At 37.2% G+C, this 14,913-nt stretch overlaps 1 protein-coding gene across 4 annotated transcripts in view; it reads left to right on the top strand.

Moving 5' to 3' along the window:
* drosha (ribonuclease 3 drosha) overlaps positions 1 to 14,913 on the top strand; it is a 454,213-nt gene that overhangs the window by 221,984 nt on the left and 217,316 nt on the right. For all 4 annotated transcript variants that reach the window (XM_090395920.1, XM_090395901.1, XM_090395928.1 and 1 more), the window contains one exon: positions 90 to 168. In XM_090395920.1, the coding sequence (XP_090252046.1) occupies positions 90 to 168 (79 nt within the window). The remainder of the gene's footprint in view (positions 1 to 89; positions 169 to 14,913) is intronic.

The raw sequence follows: 14,913 nt of genomic DNA, 5'->3' as shown, positions 1-14,913 counted from the left end.
TTATCAGACAGCATTGGAATCAACTTTCTTATTTTATATATTAATTCCCTATATAAGATGTAATTTGTGTTATAATTTTTTTTCTCCAGCAATTTAAAAAGAGATGTTACTGTAGTGGTTAGTAGCAAAGACTTTTATAGAACTGGCATTATGTGTGATATTGTACAGGTAAGTGCCTCAGTAATTTATAAAAACACACAAACTCACAAAACATGCCATTTTGTATATCATTTCTACATGAGAGATTGCAGAACCCTATAGAAATAATATATGGGAATCTTTTTGTATAATAACTACTCAAAACTATGATTTTCATGTTTTAGTTATTTATATTTTATCTGAAATTCCTTTTTAAAATTATTTTACTATCTTAAGAAAAAGGAAAATTTCTTTGAAAATTTTGTTAACTTATGATTGCAGCAGAATAATGGAAAGTAGTAGTAGTGCTGAATGGGGACTCTGTAGTGCATGATATGAAAATGGAGCAGGTGTTAAAAATGTGTCTGAGAGGAGCAATGATAGGAAGAGTGACTGAGGCTGTGGAGTGGAGAGGAGAGAAGAGGAAATGCAAAGGAGTTGACTGACTGGTTGGTTGGAACAAATGATTTGCAAGGAAGTGCAGATGATGTAGCATGGGATTTGTGAGTATTGCTAGACACACCAAAGTGGTAGAGTGTTGAAGGGAGAATTATGAGTATGTTGCCAAGCTGTGATAGTAGAGCTGAGGAGAAGAGCAATGATAACTACATTGTGCATGAAGAGAGTACCTGAGTTTGTGGATGTATGGGATGAGTTTGAAGATAGGAGAGTGAGAGAGAGAGAGAGAGAGAGAGCTGTTTCCTGCAGATAGTCTGCATTTGAGTTAGAGTAGGGTAAAGTGAATCTGGCAGATTGTTGAAGAGAGGAGGAGAGTGTGTGGCCAGCCAGAAAAATAAAAACTAGACAGTGGGACTGTGACTGTAAGATACCAGAATTGGTGTGAGATAATAGACAAAAAGAGACAAAATAGGAGCAACAGTAAAGGACTTGAATGGAGGGATAAGGAATTCTAGGAAGGAAAGAGAGAACAGGGTAAAAGCTACTATATTTCTGCACCGATGGAAGGAGCATTAGGAATAAGGGTGCAGAGTTTCTGGCTTTGATACAGTTAGTCAGTCCTTAAATCATTGGTGTCAGTGAGACATGGTTAATGGAGGATGATATACTCATGGGAATAGAATGTGATAGTTATTGCATTTTTTGAAAAGACAGAAAAGAAAAATAGAGGAGGTGGAATATTGTTGATGATTTCAGAGGAGTTGTATCCTCTCAATATGGAACTTGAAGAAAGCAATAATGATAATGGCTTTGAGGCCATTTAGTGTGAGGTTGGGGTTAGTACAAATTTTAGATATTTAGAAGGATGTCGCTACTGGCCAGGGAATGCAGAGAGAGATGATTCTGAAATGTTCAGACAGATGAGACTGGTGAGTGACAGGAGGGTAATAATAATGTGTGAATGAAAGCAGGAAATATTGTGTGAGTAAAGAGATCAAATTCCTTGAGCTACTTATAGACAACTGTCTTGCAACATGTAGTAGTTGAAACAACATGTTGTCATCATATTGATACCATCTGGGGAGAATGATCATGTGGTTTTGACTTGGGGGGGGGGGTCATTAGGCAGGTATACAAGCTTCAAGGAACAAGAGAGATGTGTAGAATTAAAGAGCAAGGGGACTATGATAAATTAAAGAAACAGATTAATGATGTGCAGTAGCTTGATCATTTGAAGGGGGAAGAGAGAGAGAGAGATAAGCAGTGCCTTGGACTTGGTCTGGAATCAATGACTTGTAGCACTGTCAGATTGTATTCCAAAGGTAGTTTGGGGGAATAATTAAAGTAGGAGTGAAATGAATCATGGAATTATGCCCAAGCTTCTGAGATAGAAAGGATGTTATGGAGGAGATATAAAGAACAGGATACCCCCTCAACAGTATAAGGTGCAGGCTAGAAGGTGCAAGTTTAGTAAGGAAAGAGAAATTGGTATGTGTGCAGTCTGCATTGAATGCAGCTCCAGCATTGAGTATACTATACCTAGCCTGCACAGCACATTAACTATTGCAAAATGCAACTATTGCTACAAAATGAATTATATAAAATACTATTGAGAGGTATTGTATTACAAACAAGAAAACAACAGTTTTTAGATCCATTTTAATGATAACGACGCTGATTTGTGTTGTTTGTGCTTGTGTGGTAGCAACATATCTTGGGCTGCAATGCTACCAACCCAAACTCCACATAAATCATGCATTACCCCCACTGTGTTATCCCTAGTAGGTAGCAGTTTGGTGCTGTCAGCATTGAATGCAGCTCCAGCGTTGAGTATACTAGCCAGTACTGATTACTAGTCCTAGCCTGCACAGCACATTGACTATTGCAAAATACAACTATTGCTACAAAATGAATTATATAAAATACTATTGAGCAGTATTGTATTACAAACAAGAAAATAATGGTTTTTAGATAAATATATAAAAATTTAAGAATGCCAATAATAAAACAGGAACTTTCGTTTTATACTGGAGGGGCTACAGCCCTACAACCCTTATGGATGAGCCACCACTGATTGATAGTATACCTATCTTTATTTCTGCTGAGGTTGCAATAATTTCTATAACTGCTTTTTTTGCTCTTTGCCTTGGCTCCCTGAAGAGAACAACTGGGCAATGTCCTGCCAGCTTGATATCTAATTGTCTTATAGTATTATATATGTAGTTTCAACAAAATGGAACTCATTCAACAACAAAGCCCCAAATCTCCAGCTTATCTTCATTCATTTAATATTATAGCTACAACATCAAAAGATGAGTATTGGACTTTAGATTAGAAGTCCAGTCATTCTTCAGAAGCAAAACCTTGCCTAAAGATTGGGGTATTATAGAGGAATAAGATGAAATAAAGAGTTTTTTTGTGAGAAATGACATGATTCAGTTCTGTATTGAAGTTAATAGAATTTGAAGATATTCACCTAAGAATGGCTTTGAGAACAATTGAAGATTGTTCTTGAAACCATTCTTAGGTTCTTATCTGTTAAGTCATATCTCAAAACTATTGAACATTGTCTTCAAAAATATTCCAAGTTTTACCAATTCTACTGTTGGAGAGGGAGTTAGGCAAGGATGTCTATTTTCTCCTCACTTGTGTAGTATCTGTACTGAGGACATCATGCAGATAGCGTTGAATGAGTCCAAGACAGGAATTAAGATAGGTGTTAGATTGATTCAATTCTGGCAAGACAAAGATTATGGATCTTAAAGGAAATACAGACGGGGAAACAAGTGCATCTTAATGGAGAAAGGATTGAGGAAGTCATCGAGTTCGAGTACCTGGGATCCATTATTAATGTGAAGAATTGCTGTTCAGAAGAAGATTAGGAATGGCTATTCTTCACACGTTATCTCTACTAGGTAGCCTTTGGTGTGGTCTACATTAATCCAGCTCCAGTGTTGGGTATACTAGCCCGCACAACACATTAACTATTGCTACAAGTGAATTATATAAAATATTATCGAGAGGTAGATAAGCTTATACGTTGTTTACTAACTATTATTTTTCAGAAAATAGCAATGTATACTAAAATATTAATTATAAAAACTTTAATGAATACCTTCCTATATTTCAGCAGTGTTACATTGCCATCATCAGAGATCACAAAAAAAAAACAATGATATGTGCACAAAGGCACTAACACTGGGTGAATGAGGCTGAAGAAACAATCCAAGTCCAGTCTAGAGTTCTAAAAGACTGTTGGGCTTGAAGATCTTAGGATAAATACTTCCCAAATTTGGGGAGGTCTGATGCACCCAAATTTGTTGAGGTTTGGAAAGTTTTTCAGGGTTAAGACAGATTCAAGGAATAGCCCTTCATATTTGTATTTGCTGTGGTGTAATAGAGTGGCTCTCTTCCAGCATATCTTGTGGTAGGTTTCTAAAGTATGGTCAGCATGTCCTGAGTGGTTGTATTGGTGAAACCAGATGTAGTCCTTGTGCTCAGAAATTCTGATATTGGCTGTCCTACCTGTTTGGCCATAGTAGTAGGACAGTTTGCAATTGCAAGGGATCTGGTAGACACCTGGTAGGTCTAAGGAATGTTGCTGGTATTTGGTGGAGCAGATAACAGATGCCAATTTGATATGTGGTCTGTAAGTGGCTGTAAGGTTGTATTTCCTTAGGATTTTTGTCAGTTTTTCAGATGTGTCCTGGATAGATGGAATGGTGATAGATTTAGAGTAATCTCTGCTTTGAAGGAGGGGGGGTTGCAGTTACAGGGTTTTAATTAATTTTTTTTGGGGGGGGGTGTAGCCTTTTGCTAAGAAAGAGTTGAGAATATTGTAAGTTCGGTAGTTATAACACTGTTATCAGAAAAGATTAATTTTGCTCTGTTATATAAGGTTTTTATAATCCCATATTTTTGGGAGAGGATGTGTGACTGCTGGTGAATGTATCTACCTGTATGTCTAATTTTTCTGTAACCAGAGAAGACTAGGGATCCATCAGGCTGGCATGTAATCAGAGTGTCTAGGAATAGGAGACTGTTGTTGTGTTCCTTTCTGAAGGTAAACTGGATTCTGGGATGTTGATTGTTCAGATGTGTTGAGAAATTGTGGAGTATATCCAGGCCATGTGGCCAAATGGAGAACACATCATCTATGTAGCATAGCCAGACACTGGGTTTATGGGAGACAGTGTTTAAGGCTTTTTCTTCAAAGGTCTCCATGAAGAAGTTGGCCAGAGGCAGTGAAAGTGGAGAACCCATGGTTGTCCCCTTCATCTGTAGAAGTTTCCTTGCAAAAAAAATGGGCCGAGATATCAGGAGGAAATATGGCTTGGATGAGGACTTAGGTATCTTTGAGGGATATTAGTGAATAAAGAGGAGACATTAAAACTGACCATTATATTAGTGTGTTGGAGTGTGAGGTGTTGCCAATATATTGTGTAAACACTGGCTAATTTGTATGTGGGTGAATTAGTGCCATCCACAATGGAACATAATTGCACATTTTGTTTATAGTGTTTTGGTAGTCCATATATTCAGGGGTTCTAGAGTTATAAGATTGTAGTTTGTGACTTCCTCAGGCAAAGAGGTACCTTCTTAAGGAGCTATGGAGTGTTCTGATCTGTATACTGGTGGGATCATAGTCTATAGGGACGTCGGTAGAATGATCTAGAAGTAAGGAGGCAAGCTTACCTATGTACAAATGGAAAATTCCAGATTAACTATACCTACTAGGGGTCTACCAGGTCCCTTACAGTTGCAAACTGTTCTACTACAGCCAAACAGGTAGGACAGCCAATATCAGAATTTCTGAATATAAGGTGCTGGCAAGGATGACAAGCTTAGGAGATTGCTTGGATCAGTGCCATGGCATGTACAACTGCAAGGGCTGGACGTCGATAGAGCATGGGAAGTGGTCAAGGAGCATTTACAGGAGGTTATGGCTGATTGTATACCTAGGGTCCGAATAGTAAAACAAGTAGGGGTTAAATGGATGAATAACACCATGAAGCTTGAGCTGCAAAAAAAAAAACAACTGTGGAGGGAATTTAAAGAAAGGGGTGACCTGCAGGCACACGAACGGTATAAAGTGCAGGCCAGAAAGGTAACGAGTGTAGTAAAAAAAGCAAAAGTGGATTATGAAAGGAAACTAGCTATGCAAGCAAAAGAGAATCCCAAACAGTTCTTTCAATATGCTGCAAGCAAGAAAAAAACTGTACATGGCAAAATGATTTTAAGGAATGACGATGGTAAGGAGGTCACTGAATCAGTCTATATAGTGGAGTTACTGAGTGCGCACTTTGCAAAAGCATATCATCCAGGTGGTGACATTGAAAAAATGAAGGAACCATTAGTTTATATGGGAATAGTGATGAATGAAGTGGAGGTGACTAGTCTGTTACAGAACCTTAATGTGAACACATCTGTGGGATTGGATGGTATACCGGCACGGGTCTTGCGTGAAGCGGCTAAGGAATTATCAGTGCCCTTGACCATGTTGTTTAATCTGAGTCTCGGGTCTGGTTTAGTCCCGAAGGTGTGGAAAGAGGGGAAAATAGTTTCCCTGCATAAAGGAGGATCCAAGACTATGGTTGCAAATTACCGACCGATCAGCATATCAGGAGTCGTTGGCAAGGTCTTGGAGAAAGTAGTCAAGGGAAAAATACAGGAATGGATTGATGAAAATGAGATACTGTACAGGGGACAGCATGGCTTTGTGAAGGGTAGATCATGCTTCAGTAACTTGCTCAAGTTTTATAACAAGGTGACGGCTGAACTGGATAAGGGAAATGGGTTTACGGTGATACTGCTGGACCTGGCAAAAGCGTTTGACAGGATACCACATGGAATACTAATCCGTAAACTACAACATATGGGAATGGATATAGGGTTGGTGAGATGGTTAGGTGGTTGGTTGATGGAGAGATATCAAAGAGTAGTTTATTCAGGAGTAGAGTCCAAAAGACGGCCTGTGACTAGTGGTGTGCCACAGGGTTCTGTTCTTGGACCACTGCTGTTTAATCTGTTCATTAACGATATAAGGAAGGATCTAAGTGGAACAATTCATTTGTTCGCTGATGATGCAAAGTTGGATAGGGCAATAGTGAATGCAGAAGATGTCAAAGTCTTGCAGGATGACTTAGATAGATTGGAGTTCTGGGCTAAGGAGAATGGATGTCAATTTAATGTGACAAAATGTAAGGTTATGCATTTTGGGGTGAAAAGATTAGCAGCAGTATACCACATTGGTGGAACTGTACTCCAAGAGATTGATGAGGCCAGGGACTTGGGAGTGTTGGTGGATAGGGAGATGAAGTTTAGGGGGCACATTGCAAAAGTAGCTAAATCAGCTCATCAACTCACTTGGTTGTTGAAAAATACCTTGACAAGCAGAGACAAGCAAGTTATTGTACCTCTGTACCGATCCTTGATAAGACCTCATCTCGACTACTGTGCGCAGATTTGGTCACCTCGGTTCCTTCTTGATGGGGAGGAGGTGGAGAGGATCCAGAGGCGAGTGACTAAGATGATAACAGATCTATGGAATGAACCACATGAGAACAGGTTGAAGATTTGTGGGTTGCAGAAACTAGTTGATAGGCGGAAAAGGGGAGATATGATTGAGATATTCAAATTGCTAAAGGGATTCTATAGGACTAATTCAGAGGATATTTTTGAGATCAGGACTGGTGGTGGGAGAACTAGGGGACACCTATGGAAGCTGGGCAAGAGTGTGGTTAGCAGGGGTGTTAGAGCTGGGTTCTTTACTTTTAGAGTGGTAAATGAGTGGAATAAGCTGCCAGAGTCTGTTTTGGGTGCTATGACGGTGAACGAGTCTAAGGCAAGGTATGATAAATACTGTGAGAATGTAATCGCATAGTTGTGTGGACATGATGTTTAGGGCCTCCCTCGATGAGTCTAAGGACTCCTGGAGTCGCCCGAAATAATAATAATAAAAAAAAAAAAAAAAAAGTCTACATCCAGTTCCACATTACAGCCACTCAGGACTTGTTGACCATGCTTTGAACACCCACCACAGGATACACTGGAAGAAGGCCACTCTATTAACACCACACCAAATGCAAATATGAAGGGCTGTTCCTCGAATCTGCCTCAGCCTGAAAAACTTTCCAAACCTCAACAAATTGTTTTCCTCAAATTTGGGAAGTATTTATCCTAAGATCTTCAGCCCAATGGTCAAGACTGCACAATTTAAACCACAGGGGTGCCTTTTAGAACTCTAGGATGGACTTTGATTGCCTTTCTTCAGCCTCATTTGCCCAGTGTTAGTGCCTGCACATGCATATCATTTTTTTTTTTTTTTTTGTGATCTCTGATGGTACAATACATTGTACCATTGCTGAAATATAGGAAAGTATTAATTAAACTTTTTATAATAATAGTTTAGTATATCTTGTTATTTCCTGAAAAATAGTAGTTATTAGGAATGGTTAAAACAGCAGTCAGAGACTTGTCTAAAATCTGGATAGACAGATCTATCTCCATGGGAAAAAAGTTGAGGATTTTGGATTAGCTGTTTTTCCATCAGCAACTTATGGATGTGAGACCTGGAACTAAAGAAGTCTGATAGGATAAAGATAGCTGCTTTTGAGATGTGGTATTAGAAAGCTGTTGAGGATACCATATACTGAAAGCAGACAAATGGATGGGTGCTGAAAAGGATTAGTAGAACTTTAAGGCTTCTTAAGGATATTGACAGAAGAAAGTTTAAATACTTTGGACAGGATTGAAGGAGGACTTCTTTGAACAGTAATAGAAGGTAAAGTTCCTGGAAAAGAAGGAAGAGATAGATCATCAATGAGATGGATGGATGGTGTGTCTGAAGTGACTGATCTTCAGAGAGTTGAAGCTTCCAGAAAAGCATACAACAGGACCACATGGTGAGGACTGGTGTAGCACATCACTGAGCATCTGAGTAACCATATGGCATCAAAAATCTACAGTTATGTAATTCTAGATTTTCTAGATTTTTCTAGAAAAATCTAGAATAGATGGGTTTTTGAAATAAGTGTTAAGTTATTACTATATACTATAATTAGCAGAACTGTGAGTTGAACTGGCTTACATTTAGATAAGGTTTTATCATATCAAAAGGGAAGAGAGGAAGCAAATTATGGTAGTCATGCCATACAACAGAATTAATTGAGATAAAAATCTCTCCACCATTACATGCATACTGTCTTCTCACAGAGAGAAAGAGAAAGCTAGTAACACAAGTGTGAAAGACAAGATAGGACATAAAATGGGAGCTCACTTAAGAGGTTTTATTCCAAACCTTATGGAATATGTTAGAGATAATGAGAAAGATAGAAACTAAAGACAATTGGCACGTCTCTATACTTTTCTGCAACATTTGCTCAAAGATGAATGATATAATTAAGAATATCCAAGGTGGATTGACATTGCCAGAATCTATACTGATGCTTATTAGTTCAGAGATTTCAGAAAGTATAGAAACTGATTATTAATGGATTTTCATTGCTTTAGAAAGCATTAAAATGTGAGTAGTAGATTGGTAATTTAATATACAGATATGTTTATCTTTCTAGGAATAGACTGAATATGAGCTCACCTTCACACTGCAGCATAAATAACACTGAAATAGTAGTTTACATGAAAATATGATGCAAAAAATAAGTTAACTATGAATCACAAACCACCAGTCAGAAAAATATTATTAGGAAAAGGAGGCTTATTGATATCTAGATTGGACAAGATTTTTTTATATCTTTCAGGTGAAAAATCATAGGAGATGTGTTTTGTGTGTGTGTTTGGCTGACACTGCTCCTCAACAGCTTAATAAACCATTTAGGTCTAGTCCTGCCACCCATAGGTTTCTCCATCTCTATCTCTCTCTCTCTCTGTCATAGGCTGCATATGTGAAGTATTCATCCAGCTGCTTTGGATTTTTCATTACCAAATCCATCCATAACATAGGGGCTTCCTGTAGGTCCTTCCCTAGAGAGAGATGATCAGTTAATTTTGATTAACTGGTCATCTTCTCTCTCTAAATGTAAACAAACCATTCAGTCCTCTTCCTTCTTATAAATGATATAATTTTGGTCTTTATAACATTGGTCTTTGAAACAGGTTTTGTAATTCCTCATAATGTCTTCATTCGTATTTTGATTCTAAGGATCCAAAAATCCCTCTTTGTTGTGTACCATGTTTCACAACCATAGGTTAATATCAGTCATAGATAGATTAAATAGTTTTTCATTTGGATTTTGTAATATTCCAGATTTTAGTAGTTGCAAATTTTCAAAATATCCATAATTGGCCTACTTAATTTTCTCCTCTATCTTTTGATTCATATCATTGTTGCTGTTAATGTTGACTCCTAGATAGTTAAAATTATCCACTTGCTAAAAGAAATATTTATCAACAACCAAAGTGGATGGTCATGATGGGCCCTTGAAATGCTCATATATTTAGTCTTTCCTGGTTTTTGAATAAGATCCCATAAGCTTACTTGCCTTAATTAAATTAGATATAGTTTATATAGGGACACGTGGTGTGAGAGTGTTGGACCTGGTTATTGGTTCAGAGGTTATATGCATAAGTAAGGTGTCCTCGTTACCTCCAGTTGGTGAAAGCTATCATATGGTATTGACTTGGGAGGTTGCAAAATCTGTGGATTTTTCTATTAAGAAGGGGTATGTACGGAACTACAGGTTAGGCAATTATAACAAGCTTCGGAGTGAGCTTGCAGCCATCCCATGGCAGAACATATTGCAAGGGAAAGATGTTAGCAGTGCTTGGGATAAAATCAGCGGGTATCTGAGGAAAGCAATATCAGATTGTGTCCCCATGGTTAGGAGGTCAAACAAGGCAGGCATTAGATGGATGAGCAGTAGTATCAAGCTTGAACTGCAAAAAAAAGAAAATGTTATGGAGAATTTACAAGGAGAAAGGCGATCAGGACACCCATGAGCAGTACAAGGCTCAAGCTAGGAAAGTTACCAGCATAGTAAGAAAAGCTAAATCAGATTATGAGAAGACCTTAGCCAAAGAGATCAAGGGTAATCCCAAAGAGTTCTTCCGCTATGTGGCAAGTAAGAGGAAGAATGACTTCGGAAGGATAACCTTAGTGGGTGCTGATGGTATTGAGGTGACAAAATCAGATGTAATAGTCGAGTTACTGAGTGATCACTTTTCAAAAGTCTATCACCCAAGTGAGGATATCTCTATACCTACAGCAATACCTAATGTGAGAATTGAAGCTAAAGAATCAGAGGTATTAAATATATTGCAAAACTTAAATGCAAACACTGCGGTAGGCTTAGATGGAATATCAGCTCGGGTGTTGCGTGAATGTGCAAATGAATTGTCAACCCCTCTCACCTGGATATTTAACTTAAGTTTGAACTCTGGTATGGTCCCTAGGGAGTGGAAGTTAGGCAAAGTGGTTCCTTTGCATAAGGGTGGCTCTAAAACTGCGGTATTGAATTACAGACCAATCACCATCTCAGGAGTAGTGGTAAAAGTATTGGAAAAGTTGGTTAAAGACAAAATTCAAGAATGGGTGGATCAGGATATGATACTCTATAGAGGCCAACATGGTTTTGTTAAAGGTAGATCCTGCCTTAGCAATCTATTAACTATTCATAATAGAATAACATCTGAGTTGGACAAAGGAACTGGCTACACAGTGGTACTTCTGGATTTTGCTAAGGCTTTTGACAGGATACCCCATAGAACACTGTTACGCAAATTGGAGCAGATGGGAATGGATATTAAATTGGTGATATGGATAGGAGAATGGCTCGGGGAGAGATACCATAAGGTGGTGTATGGAGGAGCCGAGTCCAGAATGAGGCAGGTGACCAGTGGTGTGCCTCAGGGCTCTGTGCTTGGGCCAATGTTGTTTAATTTGTATATAAATGATATAGGAAACGGCTTAAAGGGAGATATTCAGTTGTTTGCTGATGATGCAAAGTTGTGTAGTGCAATAAAAAATCAAGCTGATGTTGAAAGTTTGCAGGAGGATTTAAATAAGCTGGTAAAATGGGCAAAAGAAAATGGATGTCAGTTCAATGTGGAAAAGTGTAAAGTCATGCATTTTGGGATTAAAAGATTACCAGCTGTGTACTACATCGATGGAAAGGTACTCCAAGAGATTGATGAGGCTAGGGACTTAGGGGTATTGGTAGATAGGGAGATGAAGTTCAGAGGACACATTGCTAAGGTGTCCAAGATTGCACATAGGATTACTTGGTTGTTGAGGAACACACTGACATCCAGAGATAAAGAGGTTATTATTCCCCTTTATAAAGCATTGATACTTCCACATTTGGATTACTGTGCTCAGGTCTGGTCACCTGGATTCCTTGGAGATGAGGAGGCTGTGGAGAGGGTTCAGAGAAGAGTGACCAAGTTGGTGAGTGATATAAAAAATGCTCCCTACATTGATAGATTGAGAGCTTGTGGATTGCAGAGATTGGTTGATAGGCGAAGAAGAGGGGATATGATAGAAACATTCAAATTACTAAAAGGTTTTTATAGGATTGATGCAGGGGAAATGTTTCAGCTGTGTGAAAGTGATGGAAGAACAAGAGGTCATCTCTGGAAATTAAAGAAGAGTGTGGTTAACAAAGGTGTCAGAACAAGGTTTTTTGCCTGGAGGGTGGTGAATGAGTGGAATTCATTGCCTGACTTAGTTGTGAGCTCTTCGTCTGTAAATGAATTCAAGAAGAGATATGACAGATATTGTTTTGCTAGTTTGGGTCTCCCGCGATGAGTCTACTGACTCCATGGAGATACCCGTAATAATAATAATAATAATAATAATAATAATAATAATAATAACATCCTGAAGAGTCTCCAGTAGTAGTAACAATGTCAGCATAACCATTAGCATGTTCTTCCAATTCATTTTCATCCTTCTTTGTTCATTTAAGTCTCTAATGACTTTTTCCTAGATTAAACAGTGTTGGTGAGATCTCCTTGGCAAAGCCTAGATTTTATTTCAAAATTTGATGAATATTCTTGTAGGAAACATCCTTAACAGAGGGCAATTACATAGCCGTATCATCTTTATATACTTATGTGATATTCTAAAAAGTCTCATTGCATTCCATAGTGCATTTTGATGTATACTGTCATGTGCTACTTGTTTATAGTCCACAAATACTAGATGCCATTCTTTATCAAATTCATAATGTTTTTCTAACAATTGTTGGAGCATAAAAATATGATCATTTGTTGCTTTCCTTTGCAGAAGAAACACTGATAGACTCCGATGACACTAGAAGCATATACATTACTTCTTTCAGATCAGTGTATACAGTATTAATAGTATTAATAGCAAGTGTCTAATAGAGAGATATTTCTATTATTATTGGTAATCAAGTGATCTCTTTTTTAAGAAATAGGGCACAATCAAATAGGGATTGAAAAAGAAGAAATAGGGATTTCTTCTTTTTGCCATATTAGCTTCATGAATTTTTGTGTGATATGTTTGTCTTATAAGAAAACATTCATGAGGATTATCTATTTGTTGGCTAAACAATTGGAAGGCAACCTCCACAACATAACCTGTAAGGAATGTAGTATAACAACCAGGTCTTCTGTCTAAATGTCTGACTACCAAAAGCTGATGAACTGTCAAGTCAGTTGCTGGAACAACAACCTAAACTCAATTAAACATGGGCATAATCAACATAAGAGATGAAGCTAGCAGAAATTTTAGAAGAATATCAATGAATATTGATATTCATTATTGGCCTTCTCAATGGAAAAATTGCTAAATGCAGCATTTTTTGAATTCTGTTTAGGATGGACCAGGTATTACTACTGCTATTTTTCAACATGAAGCGGATTAGAAAAAAAGAGTAGAAGGTGAGAGGGGAAGAACCAAGACCATCCCTAGAAGTTATGTAAAAGTGTGCTGAAAAGGGGTGTGAGGAATAGATTTTTTTCCATGGAGAATTGTGAGTGAATGGAACGCATTTCCATAATGCATTGACTGTTAAGGATTTTAAGATTCAGTATGATAAATGTGTTGTCAGTTGAATGAACCTCCCACAATGAGTCTGCTGACTCCATGGAGGGTATAATCATAATCATAATAATAATAATATTAGTATTATTATGTCAACATAATTGGTGCCACTGATATAAAGAATAATTCAGTTGAGATGCTTCTAAATAACCACCATAAGATGTTATATTCAGGGAGTAGTCATCAGGAAAAGGAAGAGTAGCTACATTACTTTTCAGCACTAAACATCAAAATAAACTGCTTGAATGGCAGACATTTTGAAATCTTTCCATATTACTCTCTGAGATACTGACAAAGAAACAAAATACATGCTTAAACACAGTAGAAAAACATTTAATTAACTGTAATTAATTATACAAATATTTGAGTTTTTTAAACCCTCATCAAATGTAACAAAATAGAATTTGGAAATTCAAAGAACAACATGTAAATGCATGGAGAATAGTAATCTTTTCATGTGCAGTCGCTAGAGAGTGAGGTAAATTTAATACTGTTAGATCTGAAATAAGTGTGTGGTGTGTGTGCAACTGTATAAAAATAATAATAAGAAGAAGAAGAAGAAAAATAATATGAGTAATCAGTAATTGTATTTTGTAGGTGCTTTTTTTATTTATTTATTTATTTTTTAATATAGTTGCACACAGGCACACTCACACACCTATTTCAGATCCTAACAGCATTATATTTACCTGGAATTGCAACTGTACATGAAAAAGATACTATTCTCCATGCACCTACATTGTTGTTGTTTGAATTTCCCTGTCCTATTTTGTTACACTGATGATGATTTAGGAAATATAAACCAAAATAATAAACTGAAAAACTAATTAATTTTTATAATGAATTAAATATTTTCCCACTGTGTTTACATGAGTATTTTATATTTCTGGATTCATATTATCTACATTGAAAGAATATTGGACAGTGAGACTGAGCTGTGCCTGTAGTCCCATGGAAGTTCTAATAAGGAAAAAATAAAGGAATTTTTCAAATAATTAAGAAAGCACCATTCGTACAGAAAAAAGTTAAGAATGGTTCTTGTTGGAGGGATTTAAAACAGCACAGTGGAAATGAATCCCAGGCCCTATAGAAATATGTGAAAAATTGGAGAAAAAGAGCAAGGCTAATAAATGGCATGCATTGGACAGGGATTTCTGTTCCAGGAATATTCATAAGATTTTCATGGTAGAGAACACACAAGAAATATCCTTAACATTTTTTGTGTTCACAACACAAAAAATAAGAAATATCTTATCGTTTATGTACAAAAGTTTTAGAAAGAATCAAAGTATCTTTCAGAGGCGAACCATAGACAAATGTACAAATTTTATTGGATAAATGAAAAAGTT

This window comes from Typopeltis vanoorti, chromosome 1 (assembly GCF_054136105.1).
Source record: "Typopeltis vanoorti isolate ZY-2024b chromosome 1, IOZ_Tvanoo_1.0, whole genome shotgun sequence".
NCBI lineage: Eukaryota > Metazoa > Arthropoda > Arachnida > Uropygi > Thelyphonidae > Typopeltis > Typopeltis vanoorti.
Note: the sequence above shows the minus strand (reverse complement) of the source record. Positions and strands in the feature narration are given on the sequence as shown.